The 19,198-nt window shown below is 49.1% G+C and overlaps 2 protein-coding genes across 2 annotated transcripts; one reads left to right on the top strand and one right to left on the bottom strand.

Moving 5' to 3' along the window:
- Nucleotides 1-1,081: 1,081 nt before the first annotated feature.
- LOC125320329 lies at nucleotides 1,082-6,169 on the top strand. Its single transcript, XM_048292518.1, has 3 exons — nucleotides 1,082-1,227; nucleotides 4,067-4,237; nucleotides 4,917-6,169. Exon 3 carries the CDS (start codon nucleotides 5,132-5,134, stop codon nucleotides 6,146-6,148), a length of 1,017 nt encoding a protein of 338 aa, XP_048148475.1. The 5' UTR covers nucleotides 1,082-1,227; nucleotides 4,067-4,237; nucleotides 4,917-5,131; the 3' UTR covers nucleotides 6,149-6,169.
- Nucleotides 6,170-7,973: 1,804 nt separating this feature from the next.
- LOC125320256 (serine/threonine-protein kinase PAK 3-like) lies at nucleotides 7,974-17,750 on the bottom strand. Its single transcript, XM_048292393.1, has 9 exons — nucleotides 17,628-17,750; nucleotides 16,389-16,437; nucleotides 15,094-15,206; nucleotides 14,456-14,573; nucleotides 13,694-13,793; nucleotides 13,062-13,258; nucleotides 12,326-12,463; nucleotides 10,819-10,883; nucleotides 7,974-8,013 (listed from the first exon to the last, which is right to left on the bottom strand). Exons 1-9 carry the CDS (start codon nucleotides 17,687-17,689, stop codon nucleotides 7,974-7,976), a joined length of 882 nt encoding a protein of 293 aa, XP_048148350.1. The 5' UTR covers nucleotides 17,690-17,750.
- Nucleotides 17,751-19,198: the final 1,448 nt, after the last annotated feature.

Below are 19,198 nucleotides of genomic sequence, written 5' to 3'. Positions count from 1 at the left end.
AAGAGGAAGAAGACTAATCGTTGCAACAGAGAGAGCAATAATGGCAAGTTTGCACCAGCTTTCCCACCTAGAAACTTAATTGAAGGCATCAGGATACTGAGAGGACAGTAAAATAGTAGCTTCAACACATACACAACATGGCATTTTGAGTGCCTACAGACTAGGCAGATCTCGTGCAGCAGCCAAGAGATGCAGTCAACCTCTTGCTTTGCCTTTGTGTTCAAAACCGAAAGGAGAGACTGCATTTGGTGCTGTAACAGAGTGACCTCTCCACGCCCCTCTCTGCACATGAGACTTACAGTTTTGTACACAAGGAGAACCAGCCACAGGTAGAGCAAAGGACGTTCACAGCTTGTCAGGTGACATGAAGTATGAACATGTGAAAATGCTTTATATCAACCAAATGCTCATAAATTGTATTTTCCACAGAAAACATAAAATTATTAACTCCATCTAACCATTTCCCTGAATTTTCAACAAAAATGTTTGCCTTCAGTGGCAATTCTCAAAATACTCTTTAAGATCAAAGACATAACCTAAAAAGCTTCCACTTCATCAACATGAATGAACCTGCAATGTGCATTTTTCCTTTGAAAATGAGCACCTGAACTTGTCTGACACAAGCAATGGTCTCGTGCTTCAGAATGCAGGATAGTTCTGATTCCCTCCTCCTTTTTTAAAATTTTGTTTTAATAAACAAGCACTTAATTAAAGACGCTTTTACTTCTCAGGCGTGTGACAACACTGAAAAGCTCTCAGTGCACACCCCAGCACCGCTACTGAACAGTCACCTCCAAGAGGGCATCCAGTTCAGGGTGGGACAAAGAAACTATCTCCTCGAGCGCCTGAAACACAACCTCGAGGTCGGCCGGGCCGGGGCTGACGGCGGCGGGCGGCGGGGGCGTCTCCGCCATCGCCCACAGTCGCCGACTGTCGCGACACACGGGGGCGCGCGCGCGCGCCCGCCCAACGACCGAGCGCCAACGGCCGCGGCGCGAGGGCCGCGCCGGCCCCGCCCCGGCACGCGCCCGGGTAACGGCACGGGGCCGGCAGGGGGCGCGGTGCTCCGCCATCCCTCAGACACCGGCAGCGCTCCTGCAGTGAACCTCCGGAACATCGATGCAGTCGCTAATCAGGGAAAATTAGAACGGAGGAATCATTCGGGCTGGAAGTCACCTCACAAGATCTCTCCTTCAGCCTCCTGCTGAAAGCACAGACGTTCATCGGGTCAGACCGGGTTGCCTGGGGCTTTACCAGTTAAAGGATGCAAAACCTCTCTGGGCCTGCACTCCACCACATTGTCCTAAGTTTTTCCTCTCTAGTTTCAGCTGATGCCATTTTCTCTTTTCTCCTGCCAGGCACATCTATGAAGAGCCTGGCCTTAGCCCCTTGATCCCATCCCCATAGCCTCAAGGTGCTTTCAGATGCCCTACAACTGTTCCTGCTCCAGATCATGAACCAGTCCTAGACCCACAAGCTCACCTATCAGGGTGAGCGCTCCACCCCCACTCCCATGGTTGCCTTCCATGAATTTGTCCTATATTTCCAATTTCCATCTTGACTTGTTGATCATAACCTGGATGCAGGAGCCATTTGTGATCTGAAAAGTGTCAAGCAGAAGCAATAATCCCTTTTGTCCTTGCTGAATTTGATAGGATTCCTTTTAGCTCATTCCTCCTGCCACTTCTGGTACCTGTGGATGGCAGTCCTGCTCTTGCACATACGGACAGCCTCCTCCTCTTCCCTAGTTTACCATCATCTGCCAGCATCACAGTGGCTCTCCTTTGCTTTGCCCACTGCCCACAAGTTAAACAGGAAACATCCCAGGATAGACCCCTGCTGGATCCCACTTGTTGCCAGATATCTCCATCATTGTTTTGCTGTCAGGATATCATGCTTGGCTTATACCTTTCTGCTGCACCTGGGAAAGCAATGCTTTTCCTCTCCCTGCAGGAAACTGTAAAGTTTAAATAATTTGATTTGTACTTATAACCAGGTTTTTGGTTTACAGTTTGGCTTGATCTTAAGGAGACCCTTAAGATTTCCAATGCAAATAATTCAATATTGGCATATCCTGGAGTGAGGAATATCAAGCCCTTCATTCAGAGTGATTAGCTCTTGCCTTGTGCCACATTATAAAGCATGCATGCGCAAGTCCTTGTCTGTCTAGCGAATACAATCACAGTTCTGCACACTGTTTTAGCATGTGCTTGACAGCAAACATTTCAGTGCTCACTCCATTGATTTTTCTGCTGTAGGCTGCAGCTTTGGTATCTCTCTTTGTATCTAAGTGTCTTAGCAGATGGGCACTGGATTTAAGTGACTTTCTTGTGTTTGTACCATGAAGAGTGTCCAAACCTGGCAACACTGACTTGGTATCTGTTGTTTAGATATTCATATGTAGGAAAAAGAGCGCACTGAGAGAGCTTGTGTTACATGTGAAATTGCATGTGACACAGAAAATTAGGAGTCATTTACTAATTAAAAAAGCAAAGTAATATATCACTAGGCACAGCTAGAACTGCACTGTAGAAGACACAAGACATATTTATTTGAATTTTTTATTCTGTAGTACTCTATATCACTTATATATATGAGAGAAGGATACTGCCAGCAAGTAAAACTGGTGATAGAGAAAAATATCCCTTTAAACTTCTGATTACAAATTAACTAGTTGTAATCAGTTTTCCCTGGAAACATCCTACTGACATTCTGCAGAGCATGATGTTGGATTACAGTTTGCTTCTAGTGAATAAGGAAAGATAATCTAGCAATCCTAGACAGAGCTGTGTCAGGCTTTTTTTTTTTGGTACGGCTTACAGATATTTTCTCCTCAATATTTTTTGACTGTCTTTTCCTTCCTTACACTACTAAATAAATAACAAAATGTGGTTTAAATTCGGTCTTCCAGCAATTTCTGACAAAATACATATATATACTGAGGATATGAAAGCCCGGAGAATAGATTATATATCTCCTGCTAGACTGGTGGGGCAAGTGGTGAGTGGTATCCCAATCTGTTTGTGTTAACCACTTCCAACACGTTGATTGGCAACAGCAGCAAGTCCATTTGTGTGAAGGAACAGAGACTACAAGGCTCAAAGTGAAACTGCTAATGCTTTGTCAGCATGATCAGTGACGCTGCCTTATTTTATCAGAGACTCTGATTATTTACAGTCATCAATTTTTATACTTCTGTTTAGGTTATTGAAGTTCAAAAGACCATGAAAGTGGCAAGATCGCTAAAAAAGTTCTGCCTTCACAGAATCATTTGCAGTTATTTTCAGCTTGGACAATATCCCTGTGCCTGTGGGGGTGTGTGCACAAAAACTCCAAGAAAACATTCCTGTCTCACTTACTTGGAGTAAGGATTTTTTTCCCCGTTCTTCTTACATTCCTACAGAGCCATGAAATGCAAGGACTTTTGACCCTTTTTGATCCTAACAATTCATTTTATACACTGAACCTCCTAAATCATTGCTTCAATACATCTCTCTCACATGCTATTGACTTTACTGCTGCCATTTCTGTTCTTTCAAGCGATGAATCTTGTTTCACAAGGCTGGGAAGACAAAAATCCATTTCAGAGCCTCAAACAGGGAGTTAATTTATCATTACTTCAGTAAGCATTCTTAGTTGCATAGGGCATTAATTCTCTCTCTTGGTCCTCCATATCAAAGGTGTGGGGCTTTTCCTGAAATACTGCATATTTGATGAAATACTGCTAATTTTCCTTCATAATAATGTGCAACTGAGATGTTATTGTCCAATTTTTATGCTCTTTCCTTTTAGGTCTAGCCATTGGATTCTGTCGATTACATATACAACTAACATATGCATTTATTTTCTTTACATTTCTAATGGACAAGCATCCTAGGGTTAATATAAAATATAAAATTGTATTAAATTTGTATGTGACATAGTTTGAAACGTAACGAAAAACAGTTTTCATGTCTGTCCATCTACCTACCTACCTCCCCACCTACTCACCTACCTATCTACCCAATTCTCTATAAATTTGAGAACAGCTTTTGTAGTAATCATCTCCATTTACACTAATTTTCAGGTATAAAGCCAAGCATGCATTTACTGGAAAACACCTGTTGAGCACTAATTTTTATTGTCCACCTGGTCCAGTTGAATTGTGAGCTGAAAAAGTTCCTGCAGGCTAAAAAGGGAGAAGATTGAAACAGAGCAAGAGACCCATTTTGTTGTGGTGTTTCCTTTTTCAGAAAAGGTGAATTTTATATTTGTTCTTGTCGTTCTAATTCTCTACTTCTAATGAAAGTGGAGAACAAAGGAAATGGAAGAAATACACTCAAAGACCCATCCTTCTAATGTGGAAATGAGTTCAGAATGGTTTGGCAAAGACCTCTGTGAATGGAATCCAGGTTGTGGATCTGACTCTCCAGTTGAGTATCTGTTCCTTCAGGTCTTTATTTTTGTGGGGTTTGACCTGGTCTCCCCTTTCAAAAGGACTCTATTGCTTCCACCTTGTATATCTTTTAACTACTTCTTCCAGAAAAAACTGTGGCCTCCACAGTGCTGAAATTCTTGGTAGGAAAAGGGAAAAATAAACTGAGTGTAGATCAGATCCATAAGCATAAATCCTGCTCAAAATAAGGAATCAAAATTCATCTAAAAATTCACAGGAATGTCCATAGAAATGCCATGATGAACTGATATTAAAACTGGAGACATGGGCAAGGCTTTGGTGACTGCCATTTAACTGTGGTGGTGAGCCAAAGACATGAGTGAGAAGAGAGAGTGTAACATGGAGCTGCAGTAGCCCCAGACGTGTGCAGAGGCACGAGGAAATGCAGGGATGGATATCCCGTTGTAACATCACTGGGTGGGAGGATGACATCACCAGGAGATAAGATTGTAACCTTACCTCCCTCACTGCTTGTATTCAGGGGCTAGACATCCATTCAACTGTGACATCACTGGGTGGTGGAGAATAACATCACCAGGAGATGGACTGTGATACCACATCCCTCGCTGGTTATATGTGTTCATGCAGAGCCTGGCTGCGCCAGTTTAGCTCAAGTCTGGACTTCTGTTGAGTGTGCCTGCAAGTGGGAGCTCCTTCTGGCCCTCAGTTCTCCCCAGGCTGCCGCAGCACGAAGACATGGCCACAGGGGCAGACTGGAGCTGCCCCATCTGTCACAACACTCGGAGTGATGTGGCCTCTGCTCTGCCCTGTAATGACAAGTTCTGTCTGGGCTGCGTCCTGCGGTGGGCAAAGACAAATCCAGCATGCCCACTCTGCAGCAGACCTATGGAGATTGTCAAGTTTTCTGAGCGGAGCGAATGGGACTATCTACAGTTTGCCATCATGGCCTCAGAAGAGTTGGCAGAGGACAGCAGCCAGGCAGGGAGCGCTCCGTTCCACCTGTCCCAAAACAACCCCCATCACCCTGTGGTGTCCTCTTCAACCTCTCCAGAAAGGATGCTGTCCCCAGATGAGCAGGGGACTGCAGAGCCAGAGTTGATGGGTGGCCTCCTGCCTGAGGTCTGGGCAGAACTTTTCCAAAGGCAACAGCAACTGCTGGACCCTGTGCTTCCCTGGCTGCGCTGGAGGCTGGCAGCAGTCTATCAGGACCAGTGGTGGCGAGCAGAGGCTGCAGAGGCCTCCATCCTGCACGGCCTCTGTGTCTGCGGTCCGAATGCAGAGACCTTGGTTGAGCTGCTGGAGCCTCTCCTCAATGGGCACACAGCATCGCTGGTCTATGGCATCATCAATGTCATTGCAGGCCAGTGCATTGACAAAGCCCGAAGGCTGCTGTGCTTCCATCATGCCAGCACCAACTCCAGTAGCTCCAGCTACACTAGCTCCCGAGAGGTGACTCTTGCCAAAGAACCCACAGGCTCTGAGGTAGAGGAGGAAGCTGGTACATCAGAAACTGGTCTCCAATGTAGTCCCAGCCACCCCCTATCTATGCCCACCTGCTCAAAGCAGGACCAGCCCCAGGAAGAGCAGGAGCAGACAGCGGCAGCGGCAGGTCCATCTGGTCAGGGCTGCAGCCCCTCTCCTCCTGGCCAGGGCAGGAACTGCTCTTCTGGGAAGCCCCGGCATGCCCGGAAGAGGAGAGCCCCCAGGCCCCAGGATTCTCCCCTACCCAAGAAGAGGCCACCCCGCCAATAGCACTAGCAGGCCTCCAGGAACTTTTCAGCCAAGAAAAAAGGAAATAAATTGTCATTTCCCTGACAAAGTCTCTGAGTGCTACTTTCTCCCCATTCTGGTGCCTTTCTCTGGTCCCCACACTCCACCATCAGCCAAGAGCCCCCACAACTCCAGAGCCATTTTGGCAGTGCCTCCTCACAAAGGAAATCCTGCTGCAGCCATGATGATTGAAAAGCTTTTGAACAAGCACCGAGGCAGTGCTACCAGAGGCATCAGGAGTGAAAGACTGACCAGGCATTCATCATATGAGAAGAGTAAAACTCTGATAGTGCCTAACACAATTTTTGCCTAAGACATGAGTTAAAAATGTGCAGTTTGATGATGTACAGTCAGAGGATAGGAACAGCCTGAAGGTACAACCAATCAGAATTCATTCAATCATTGGGAGGGAAAAGACCTACACATTAATATAGAATGCACTAAAATCTACATTAAGGTAGAGCACTATAAAAAGAGGGCAGGAGGAAAAGGAAATATGCATCAAACTGGGGAGTGGAAGAGGAGGTAATACCAGCAGCACTGTTCATAAGGACACTAATTACACATTTTGCAGGTGTGTTTTAAAAAGCTAAATAAACAACAAAACCAAAACAAACCAATCAAGGAAAAAAAAACCCCCAAACCAGAACAAAATAATATATGTTGCTCTTTAAAACTTTGGAAACTGTTTTCGGACACATTAAGTTTGTATTTTGGGTGATCCGCTTGTTGGAGAGCAGGAAGAAATTACTAAAGGCAGACAAAGGAGGAAGGAGAAGTAATAACATTTAGCACATTGCCTTTTTGTTTATCATGTTTGTACAGTCTCTAGGACAGTCCATTCTGACCACAGAAAAGATTGGCCGATGGAACACAGTGGGAAAGCTGCAGATTTGCCACCGATTTGCAGCAAGCAGCAAGCACAGTGACTGTACAGGGAGTTGCTGTCCTGCTGTATGTTCCTGGCAGGAGCCTGTGCTGGCTTCCCAGACCAAGTGTGTGCTGTGCACCCCACAATCATCTTGTGAACATGACTCAGTCCACAAGAACCTGGATCACAGGAGGAGGGCGCGGTGCCCTGCTGGCCAACCAACAGACATTCATCCAGGGAAAGTCCCTCTGAACAACCTGGTGGTCTTTAACGATGGAGTGACTACACTAATGGAAAAGGGAATGTACAGATGTCATCTCCTGGAGTTCTGTAAGGACTGTGGCACTATTCCCCACAACATCCTTTGCTCTAAATGGGACAGAAGTGGGTTTGATGGGACTGTTCAGTGCAGGTGGAATTGGTTGGACTGGCATATCCAGATGATAGTAGTCAATGGCTTAGTGTCCCCATGGGCATCAATGAAAAGTGATGTTCCTCAGGGGTCCATATTGGGACAAGTGCGATCTTCATCAAGGACATAAGACAGAGTAAACTAGTGCACCATCAGCAAATTTGTGGGTGACACCAAGATGAGCGGGTGATATGCCTGAGGAATGAGGTGCCATCCAGAGGGACCTGGACAAGCTCAACAAGTGGGCCCATGGGAACCTCATCAGTTTCAACAAAGCTGGGATTACAGCCCAGAAAGCCAACTGTGTCTTGGGCTGCCTCACCAGCAGCATGGGCAGCAGGTCAGTGGGGGTGCCCCTTTGCTCTGCTCTGGTGAAATCCCACCCAGAACACTGTGTCTAGCTCTGCCCCCCCCAGCACAAGAAGGACACGGACCTGATAGAGCAAGTGCCGAGGAGGCCACCAAGACGATCAGAGGGATGGAATACCTGCGCTATGAGGGACAGGTGAGACAACTGGGCTTGTTCAGTCTGGAGAAGATAAGGCTCTGGAAGACCTTAAAGCCCTTTCCAGTACCTAAAGGGGCTACAAGAGAGCTGGAGAAGGACACTACAAAGTCATGTAGTGATAGGAGAAGGGGAAATGGCGAGGAGAGGAGAGGACAGGGTTAGATTAGATGTTAGGAAGAAATTCTTGACTGTGAGGATGCTCAAGCATTGGCACAGGCTGCCCAAAGAAGCTGCATCTGTCCCTTCCCTGGGAGTGTTCAAGGCCAGGTTGGACAAGGCTTGGACAACCTGCTCTAGTGGAAGGTGGCCCTGTCCATAGGAGAGGGCTTGGAACTAGATGGTCTTTAGCATCCCTGAAATCCCAAACCATTCTATAATTCTATGATTTCAGGTAAACCAAGTAGCTTTCCTCACACTGGTGACTTGTGGTATTTACTGCATGTTTCACCCTCCAGACCAGCAGTTCTTCATGAAACATAAAAACTACATTCCACTTTCAAAATATCACAAGATATTATAAAGCTCCATGCTTTCAAGTATTTTTTTTTTTTTTACTAGAATAGTAAACCACTAGTCTTGTGCACAACAAGATAATAACTTACAGGATCACCTACTGTGGAGTACGAGGCTTAAGAATGTTTTATCTCAAACATTCTGACTGTTGCAACAGGAAAGTTGTGATTGGAAGAGAGGGTGTTGCAGATATGGGAAAGCGCTGTGCTGAGCCGGCTTCTTTTTCTGCCTTGAGACTTGTGTTCAGTGCTGCTGTGTGCACTCCCACTCCTGGCTCCCTTCCTGGAGAGCACCAAAGGGCTGACTGCAAATGCCTGAAACAGCAGCAAAAATCTGTATTGCATAAGAGGTGTGCACCAGGAAAACTATAAAAAGAAGTGGGTCAGTCCCCCTCATTCTCTCTTTCTCTCTTGTGCTCTCTTTGTTCACCTCATTTCCAGGTAACAGTTCCCTGACATGTGATCTGGTATCTTTGTTCATCCTGAAAAAAATTTGTAATGGACATCACACACCCTATCGGGTTGGTTGTGGCACAAGGCACCAGGAGAACAGGGGGGAAGTGCCAAAGCCTTGGATGAACTCTCTTGCATACACTATGAGTGAGAGTGGCATTGGAAAATTGATCCAGTTGTTGAGAGCTACAACTCTATATTGAAATACTACTGAAGAGTAATCGCTTTCAATATCCAGTGTAATTCCCTGCATTTGAAAGCCTCTCATTTTCTCCATTTACCTCAGAGCTAACATCAGCTAGGAAGTGACAGGGCTGAAAATAACACCTCAGCCATTCTGCATCCCGAGTCTCAGGAAACATTCATAGAGCTTCAAAAATGTTCACCACTGAACAAGGTGGGACACAGGCCTACAAAGGGTAGGATTGATGAAAACATGGAAAGCCAAGCAACACATCCACTGCATACACATCATCCTGCTGCTACTGTGCTGTAGCATCTCCAAGGAGCCTTGCCCATCTGAGGTGCACCTCTGGGAGCTTCCCTGGGCACATCCATGCACCACAGAGAGCTGCCTGCTATGGACATAAAGAAAGAAAGAAAAGAAAGTACCAACACAATGTGGGACAACTCAGAAGGTGCTGCTGGGAGGAAAGCAGTGGGCCCAAATGGGCCAGTCCCAGCAAAACTGGAAGCTGTGAGGCAGAGAGCAAATAGAGCAGATGCTGGGCAGGCTGCAGGAAGGCAGGCTTAGGAAAACAGAAAAACCACCACCGCCCCAAAGTTTGGAAGCTTCATTCCTCTGCCTCTCGCTTTTAAACCACTTTTTCTCTATTTCTCATGTTGTGGTTTAACCCCAGCCAGCAACCAAGCACCACACACAGCCATTCTGGCTCCCTGGGGAGACAATCGGAAGGGTAAAAGCTGGAAAACTCACAGGTTGAGATCAATTCAGTTGCATAGGGAATGCAAAAGCCACACGCACAAGCAAAGAAAAATAAAGAACTCATTCACCATTTCCCAAGGGCAGGCAGGTGTTTTGCATCTCCAGGAGAGCAGGGTCCCCTCATGCCTCACAGTGACTTGGGAAGACAAATGCCATCACTCCAAACGTCCCCTCCTTCCTCCTTCTTGCGCCCAGCTTGAAACACTGAGCAGGATGTCAAATGGTCTGGAATATACCTGTGGCCAGTTTGGGTCACCTGCCCTGGCTGTGTCCCCTCCCAGGCTCTCATGCAGCGTGACCCTAGGCCAGCTCTGTCTGGGCAGTTGCGTCCCTCATGGTGGGTGCTGAGCTGAGAGAAGCCGTGGCTCACGCAGATCCAAACTGCACAAGTTGTCACTCCCTCACGTCAGCCTCAGTTCCCGTGGCAGAACTCGCATGCCCGCTGGACGCTCACCTGCGCCCGAGCCTGCGAAGAAGCCCGGCTCCCTGCCCCTCTGCCCAGAGCAACACAGACACTCCCAACCTCTCCAGGAGCTGCAACACAACCAGGGCCACGGCGCCGTCCCCAGCAGTGACACCACTGCTCTGCCCCGTTTTGCCCTCCTCTATTCACAGCTGTGAGCCTGTATCTCCACACGAGGTTGTGACCTGGAGATAACAAAGGAAGCAGACTTTTGCCCAGTTCCAAACCATGCCACAAACGCCATCCATGGGTCTTCCCAGGTTTAAGCAGCACCTGACCATTCAGAAGCAAATTTAGAGCCTATCCACAGGGTGAGAACAAAGTGAGTCTTCCAATGAAGGTTTTATAGAGTATTTATTTTGACTATCAATCTAAACAAATGAGAAACTACAAACTATGAACTGTAAACTACAAACTACAAAAAACTACAGACTACAAAAAAACAAGTGGCCTCTTCCAGGGCTAGTATCTCCTGTCGGCCATAAACTGCTGCGCTGCCATGATCAGAGGCATCAGGCTGGAGGTCGGCTTGGCTGAGGTTACAAACGGATGCTGCCCAAAGAGAAAAGGAAGAAATTAACTTCTGCTTTCCCAACTCCACTCCTCACGGGCTCAAACAGGCTTTCTCTGGTTACCAGAAAGATGTAGAAATGAGGGCACTCTCTGCACCTTTGTCTCCATGTCAAGGACCTTGCTACCATAGGAAAACATGGCTCACAATCCCACAAATCCATTAATCCTGCAGGTGTCTGCAGCTTCTTGAGATTTTTGTTGTGCCCACATTGTGGGAATGCAGCTTGCATGTTTTCCCTTCATCAGGATGCTCAACAGGCTTCTTGAGGTTGCCCTTTTCTAAGTCATGGGCTATTTCAGTTGTTAAAAAAAGGTGAGGAGCGTAAGGCATTCCTCAGGAAACTCCAATCCCTTGGAGAAAGGCTGATCCCCATAGGATTTTGGCCCGTGTTCTGAAAACCACTGACACAAGTGGCTGACAGATTCAGCGCTGGCACCTCCCTCCACAGCAGGGACAGCCGAGCGGCACTTTCTGCCGCTCCCTTTCTGCCACAACGTCGTCTACATGGCTGTGCCAGGCAGCAATGGGCCAGCCTGGCCAAGTCCTGCTCAGCTGTCCCCACCTTGGTGGCACAAACTTCTACAAGCGGGGCAGGAGGGCCAAGCCAAGGCCCCTCTGAGGCTCACTGGGAGCTCCCCAAAGCCCCTCCTTCCCTTCCTCCCTCCCTTCCTTCCTTTCTTGCTTCCTTCCTTCCTTCCCACACCCAAATCTCAAAATTATTGCCAGGGGGTGGTTTCACTGGCTTCTTCCACCACCTTTTCAGCCCTCCCTACCCGCTATTATTCTACTTCACTTCTTTTGCTACCACATTAAACTGAGTGTGTTCCCAAAGTACAAAACTGGGCCACAGAAATGACCATCTCAGCATGGAGCACCTCTCCTCTGAGAAAAGGCTGAGACAGCTGGGCTTGTTCTGCCTAGAGAAGAGAAGGCCTTGGGCACACCTTCTTGCCGCCTTTCAAGACTTCCAGGGGGCTTCACAGCATGCTGGGGACATATATTTTTGCAAGGACAGTTGCATTAGCACAAGGGATAATGGCTCTCAACACAAAGAGGGCAGATTCAGATCAGGTCTAAGGAAGAAACTCTTTGCGACGAGAGTGCTGAAACACCAGCACAGGTCGCCCAGAGAGCTGCTCGCAGCCCCATCCCTGGGAACATTTGAGGTCAGCTCAGATGAGGCCCTGAGCAACCTGATCTACTTGACGATGTCCCTGCTCCTTGCGGACCACTTGGTCTGGGTGACCTTGAAAGGCTCCTTCCAACCCATCTCCACTCAGGATTCTCCTTCATTTTTCTTTGAAAAGCCCCGAGACTGGAGATTCTTAGGACTGGTGCCCCTCCGATGCCTTGGATTGAGCAGATGAGAAGCCCCTGGCAGCGGGCAGCTGGTGCACCCTGCAGCCGCTTGGCCTTTTACCTGCAGAAGCTCCTGGGCAGACCAGCGCCTGTCCTCGTCTGTCTCCAGGCAGCAGTGCAGGAAGTCTCGCAACCAAGCGGACTGTTGCCTGGGGTTCTGCAGCCTCGGGGTGCCCCCGGTGCATATCAGCTGTCGAACCTAGAGAAGAAGGAAACGCCATGCTCCGCCTGTCTCCTTCGCACGCCAAACCGCTCACCCAGACCCCACGGGAGAAGCTCCACTCTCCAGTGGCACTTCCCTCCCTGCCACAGGCTTGGACATGCCCTTCCTACCCCACACAAAAGAACCCAAAGCCAGAGACAGTCACAGCTAGTCCACTATGCAAAGGCTCCTGCTGTGCCCCCGATTTCATTGGCTGACCAAATTGGGAGCAACTCCATTGGCAAAAGCACACTTTGCTTCTCTGAGGAACGACACCAGCTCTTACAGGCAATTTGGAAGAGGGACTTTGGTCAAACTCTACAGTTTCCAAGGATTATTACATAAAATAATATCTATTATTATACACTGCTCACTGCTCCCTTAGGCAGAGCTTCCATCAAGCAAAAGGCATCACAAAAGGATTTTTTTGTGCTGTTTGTGATTAAATGCCATGGAGACGGTCTGGACAAGAAGCACGAGAGACTATGTGGCCTGGAACCTATTGTCTTCAGGTGTTAGGCAAGCTTCCCGGGCCAAAGAACGGGGGCAGACTTTGTTAGAATAACAGTAGTATCTGAGAGCAGTTGCAGCATACCGTGGCAGAGGTTTTCCTCAGGTAAGGAGGCGCTCCTTCCACCATCTCGATCCCCACGATGCCAAAGGACCAAATGTCCACTTTGGGGCCATAGGGCTTCCTGGTGAAAATTTCTGGCGCCATCCAGTAAGTAGTCCCGACAGCTGATCTCCGTTTCCTCTGCTCAGGGGTGAGCTGAGCAGCGAGGCCAAAATCAGCTGAGGGGAAAAAAGCCCTCTGGTCAAGCCGGCATGAATTAGGAAAGCAAACCAAAGAACTCCCCACTGTACCAACGTCCCAGAAGGCAGTGTGGAATCTGGCTGCAAAACGGGCCAGGCTGGCATTCCTCCGGCCTGCAGCCGAGGAAATACGGAATTGGCCACTGAGCAAAAGCCTCCAGTTTCAGGCAGTGGCTTTCAGTCCCCTGAAGCTTTAGCCCATAACTGCCTTGCTTGGGAAGGGACACGCACAATCCAGAGCCACTCCTGACACCTTCTTCCCAGCCACACCTCCCTGCATGTTGCAGCTGTGCTCTGCGCTCGCAGCAGGGCAGCCTGCACTGCCATGGGCACCACTCTTGGGGACCTGGCAGTCACTCAAAGGCAGCCCCACACCGCAGCCCACCATGGCTGAGCCTGGCCAACAACACCCACCCAACTTGACAGATCCATCCAAGCCCAGGAGAATGTTGTGGCTTTTGATGTCTCGGTGGATCACTTGCTTGGAGTGAAGGAAATCCAGGCCTTGCAGGCACTGAGAGAGAGAAAAGAAACACGAGCCTAAGAGTTCCTCATCTGATTTCATCCCACAAGTAGGGAAGTGGTAAACCTGCAAGACTGACTCGCTGGGGGATGCTGAGCCATGGCATGACAGGCTGCTGGCAAGAGCAAGAGCTTGCTGCTCCAACACGAGGACAGCAGTGCCTTTTTAACTGAGGGCATATTCGCTTCTGAGAGAAAAAGGGCAATTGTTCCTCTGGCCAGTGGCCTGCAAGCACACACTGAAGGAGCGCTGCTGCAGTGGCTGTGCTCTCTCCAGCCAGACGACAGTGGATGCTTTTGCAAACACCACTTTGGGTGCAAGCATCTCCTTTGAGCCTGAGCTTTGTGAGAGCCCTGAGAGTATCTCTTTGTCTTTGCCGCTTGTCTGAGATTGTGCCACCAACACATTTGCTCTTACAGGGAAGGAATGCAGTACACTTAGGGTCCAGGCAAGTGTTCAGAGAGGCAAACAGGAATAAACACAGCTGGAGAAGGGTGGGCACGCTGGCAGGCACTTCAGATGCTCTTGCTGCTGCCAGTTGTAACAGAAAGGCAGAAAGCAAGCTGGGAAGATGAAATCAACTCCTCTCCTTACCACCTGTTGGGAAGGACCATCCCGCCCAAGCCATGCGAAGCACAAGCGCCATCCCTCACCTCCCGAGAGACAGCTGCTATCTCTCCTTCTGCCATACAAGTCTCCCTAATGACATCGTGTAAAGAGCCTCCGTCCATGTATTCCATCACTAGCCAGAGCTCCTCGTCCACCAGGTAGCTGGAAGGAGGAAACAACAGCCTGGAGATGAATGCGCACAGTTATATGACCTGATGGATTCTTGTCTCCATGTCTCTCTCAGAGGAAGGCAGGAACAAATGAATAGTCATTCACTAGGCTCCACAGGCCTTGAACTCTGTGCAGTCTAAAAGACTTCTTGGTATCCACACCAATGCAAAACACTGGGAACAGGCAAAGGAAATAAGATCTACAGTGCTTTGTGACCCGAGGGAAAAAATCAAGCCCCAAACCCAGCAAAATGAAGTGCAGGGAGGGGGGAACTTTGAGGCTGTTGGCTCAGTAAGATAGGGCCGAGTCAGGTCTTTGAAAGTGCACTTCAAACTAGGTATGCCAGGAAAGATTAATGCAGCCCCAGTGCAATCTCCTCCCAAGACACCGTAGATCAGCAGAGAAACAGGAATTAACAGCTCTGTTCTCTGCCAGCCACCAAAGGAGTGGTTGATCCTTTGGCTTGCAGGATGGGAATGACCCTTCATGGCAGAAGAGCAGAACCACTCACCTGTCTAGGTAGTTCACGAGGTTGGCGTTCTTACCGTTGCGCATGACCTGGATTTCGTTCACGCACAGGTCGGTGCTGCTCTCTTGCAGGAGACTGATTTTCTTTATGGCCACCTGAAACGACATGGAAAACCATGAACCAAAGAAGGCTGTGGCATGAGACCACAACGGGAACGAGGAGACAGTGATTTTGGGATGACAGAGCTGGGCGGGGCCAAACCACCTTGCGACTGGACATCAGAGGAATTCGTAGCTGAGCTTGCAAGAGCCTCTTACGCCACTCGCTTGGGCGCCAGTCCCAGGACACAGAGCCAGAGAGCCTTTGCTTTGTACACCCAGGAGAAACAGGCTCTAAACTCTCCACCTCAAAGCTCTAACAACACTCCCTACGCCCACAGCCTTCCCCCAGGGCCTTACTTTATCTTCAGCATTTTCATTCACACACGTCTTGCAAGCAGGAAGCCATTTTGTGCCGGTGAAAATGGAGCCAAACTGCTGGGAAAACACTGGCAGTTCTAGGGGGTTCGATCATTACTCCAGCAACCGCTGGCATTCTTGATTGCACAACAACACAGCAAACTCTTACAGACATGACGGGTAAAATGCCTTCCTAAAAGCATCCGGAGGGTTAAACCCCCAGGAAATACAACCCTACTCACTTTACAGAAAAAATGCTGTAATGATGAAAACATCATTGAGGATACCTCCCAAAAAGACAGCCCTAGCCCTTCCACACTTCAGGAGCTTTCATTTTGCTGCACTAAAACACTTTCCTTCACACCACAGACATTTGCAATTACTGCCTGACTGCAAAAAGGAATAACCCACGCCTTGATCCTCTAGCCATGCACGCCGGGCTCTGAGCATGGCGTAGGCCCTTGACAGTCCCCTTGCAGACCTCCCTCTCGAAGCACAGTTCCCAAGGGCAGCCCTGCAGGTGGCTAAGGAGCTACTAGTATGATTCCCATGTATTTGCTACAAGCCAGAAACGAGAATTCAGGAATCCTGAGCTGCGGCCCCAAAGAGCAGTGCCATGCTCTAAGACACCACCTTGGCACTAAGACCCAGCTGGCTGCATGTCCTCCTCTGAGAGAAACCGCTTGGCCTCCTCGCATTCCTCGGGGCAGCTGAGAAGGATAAAATCTGTCCCCACTGTATTTGGCAGGTGGACACTGCTCTGCACTTCATTGGCCCTTGTAGCAAAGCTCTACTGGCCAGCCAAAGCTCAGCCACAGCTCACAGCAGAGGGGAGGGCACTCGAGAGCTGCAGAAGCTGCGGCGCTGCCTGACGCTTACCTCTTCTCCTGTGGCAGTGTCCACTGCTGTACACACAGTGCTGAAACCCCTAGAAACAAAACAGCAGCGGAGAAAGGAGAAGTCCTTTAGTCCCTGCAAGTGCAAGACACCGCGGTCCAGCGGGAAGAAAAGGCCTGGGGCAAATCTCAAATGGGACACGACAGATTCTGGTCTGGGTCTTTTTCCCTTTTTTATTTCCGTGTGTGCACATGGGTGGGATTTTTCCAGGCACACACTCTGTCTGGGCCTTCCCACACCTCTCCTTGGAGTCTATCTGCCAAACTCAGGCAACACCACACAGGCCTTCTGAGAAGCCTGAACTCATGGAACAGCCATTGGAGGAAAAGATCTAGAGACAGATCCTTCCTCCAGCTGGCAAGGAAAGTAGTCTCCAGCCACAACCAGAGCAGCCAAAGGCCCCCATTGTTGCACACACAAATGGAGAATCTCTAGACAGCTTCATTCCGGGTCCAGAGCCATCGGCAGACACAGGAAGGACTCTACTCCTCAGGCAAGTTCTTGTACACTTGGCTGCTCCCAGAGGAAATGCTGCAAATCCATCCCATTTACAGTCAGCAGAGCTGGCTTTCAAAAGGGAACAGCTTGGGGGATTCTTTGCAGGAAAGGCCAAATCCCCACAGGATCCATGAGGGCTCTGCCATCAGGCAGGTGATGCCTTTTCCTCTAGAGTGCATCGGCACTGGCGTTTCCCTGAAGCTTTGGCTTTTGCCACCTCAGCTATAAAAGAGAGTTGCTTCTTTCACCTCTGCTTTTGGCTTCTAGACTAGGTGACAGTCATCCTGACCACTGAATCTTGTTTTCAGCAAAATATTGGAAAGAAATGCTACTGACAGCTGTTCCCTGACAGCTCTCAGCTGCTAACTTGACCTTTGAGGCAACACAGTTTTTGCTCCTTTCATTCCCACATATTCTGTATTCTTTTGAGACATGTAAAAATGGTTTCTCCAAAAAAAAAGCGGTAAAGAGGTGCCACACACTTGAGGGACAGGAGATCTCCCAGGTGCTGCTCTTTGCCGCAGAAAAGACATTGCCAGCATCCAGGTGTCTTTGCCGTGCCTTCGGACCACAGCTATAAATGCTGACCAGTACTGAGAGACGGAGCATCTCAACGCAGTGTCTGAACAGCTTTGGAGCTTGCCTGACGTCACGCTGGGGAGATGTGACACCAGCAAAATACACAGCCCCTCCCTTTGAAGAAGGAACGGTGGCTGCGCTCACCCTTTGCCAATAGTTTCCAGTTCTGTGTATTTAGCCTCGGGATCTCCCTCGCTCACCAGCATCCCTGAAAGAAACCAAAGGAAAGATGTTCACTTCACCACAGAGATCCCACCCTGCAGCAGATCAGAAAGGCAGCCCCACTCTCTCTCCCCACTCTCCTTGGGGACACCAGGCCCTTTCTTCTCAGTCAGTCAGCGAACCACAACAACAACGGCACCACAACAACACCACCACCACCACTACCACCACAGCAACAAAACAGCAACAAAACAGTCAGCTCTGCAGCACAGATTGCCTGCGCAAAGCCTGACTGTCTAAACTAAAAACTAAGCACATGGAGAATCAGTCAGAGGAGACACGGATCAGAAAAGACAACAGTAACCAAGAGAAGTGATTGTTGTCTAGAAACATTAAGGGCAGCAGGAAAAACAAAACCTTTCTGTTCTTAGGAATAAACACTCTGTGACATTCAACCAGAGCTTTAATCCTTGCAAATGTAAAGGCAGGCATCTTGGGTTCTGGAATCAATTTTTATCAACCGCTGCCCTTTCCAGAACAGGAAGAATATTGCAAAGTGCTTCCAGGAGAGGCACGATCTCCACCTTTCAGCACTTTGCCTAAACAATGCCTTTCTCCCTTTCAAGAGCAGCAGCTCATCTTATAACCCATTGCGTGGGCTTTAGGAATGCGGTCCCTCATCTTTTAGGACCGGGCTAAGTTCTGAACATGACCTTGGCTGTGCCCCCCAGGAGCTGGGCCCACAGAGCTCCTTGAGGCCCACTCATTCGCTAGGTCACAGCCTCCTGCTCAGCCAGAAACAATCTCTGTTTCTTGCTTCCCTTCTGCGTAGAGGGCAGCTCAGGCAAAGCCAAGCCAGGCCGAGCTGCCCTCAGAGGCAGGAGCAACACCCGGTGCTCTCTCACCACCTCAAAGCACAACAACAGGTCCTGTGGGGAGGCCTCAGGACCCGACACTCCGCTGAGGAGAACAGGAGGTGGGAGGAGCTCATGCTGACACATGCACACACAAGGCTCCAGCAGACACGGAATACACAGGACATACTCAGCATGGCCAGGCACTCCTCCTCTGTCTTCTCCTGCAGCTCCTCAGCACTGCCAGAGGAACTGCTTGTGCTCCAGGTGCACGAGCTGCTCGTGCTCGAGTTTCCAGCTCGAGGACTGGAGGCTTCTTCAGAGCCTGCAGCTGCAGCTCGTGCAGGTGCCAGGACAGAGGAGGTGGAGCTCTGGGACAAGAAATGACTTTGGGTCAGAAAGGTGCCTGGCAGAGATGCCCCTCTGATCCCATTTCAAATGCAAGCCCCTAGGAAGATGCTGCCGGCCACATCCAGGGCTCTTCACCTCTCAGCTTTTGCTGCCCACTTCTCCAACTCAAGGCGCAAAATCCAAAGGCTGCTTTTACACGAGGGACTAAATAACACCAAAGACACTGCTAAGCAAAGCAGGCACTTACTGATGGGGGCTGCTCAGGCCGTGGGCTGACAGCAGGGGCAGGTTCATTGGCACCCTCCTCCTCTTTAGCCTCTTCCTCGGGTACAGAGGCAGCCAGAGCAG

This window comes from Corvus hawaiiensis, chromosome Z (assembly GCF_020740725.1).
Source record: "Corvus hawaiiensis isolate bCorHaw1 chromosome Z, bCorHaw1.pri.cur, whole genome shotgun sequence".
NCBI lineage: Eukaryota > Metazoa > Chordata > Aves > Passeriformes > Corvidae > Corvus > Corvus hawaiiensis.
Note: the sequence above shows the minus strand (reverse complement) of the source record. Positions and strands in the feature narration are given on the sequence as shown.

Bases quoted from the DNA above. Each gene is read 5' to 3' on its own strand.
- LOC125320256 (XM_048292393.1), bottom strand. From the start codon at position 17,689: ATGCTGGTGAGCGAGGGAGATCCCGAGGCTAAATACACAGAACTGGAA. The intron at 13,794-14,455 runs GTGAGGGATGGC...TCTCTCTCTCAG, and splicing joins TAGCAGCTGTCTCTCGGGAG to TGCCTGCAAGGCCTGGATTT. The intron at 12,464-13,061 runs GTATGCTGCAAC...CTTCTTCTCTAG, and splicing joins TGAGGAAAACCTCTGCCACG to GTTCGACAGCTGATATGCAC.
- LOC125320329 (XM_048292518.1), top strand. From the start codon at position 5,132: ATGGCCACAGGGGCAGACTGGAGCTGCCCCATCTGTCACAACACTCGG.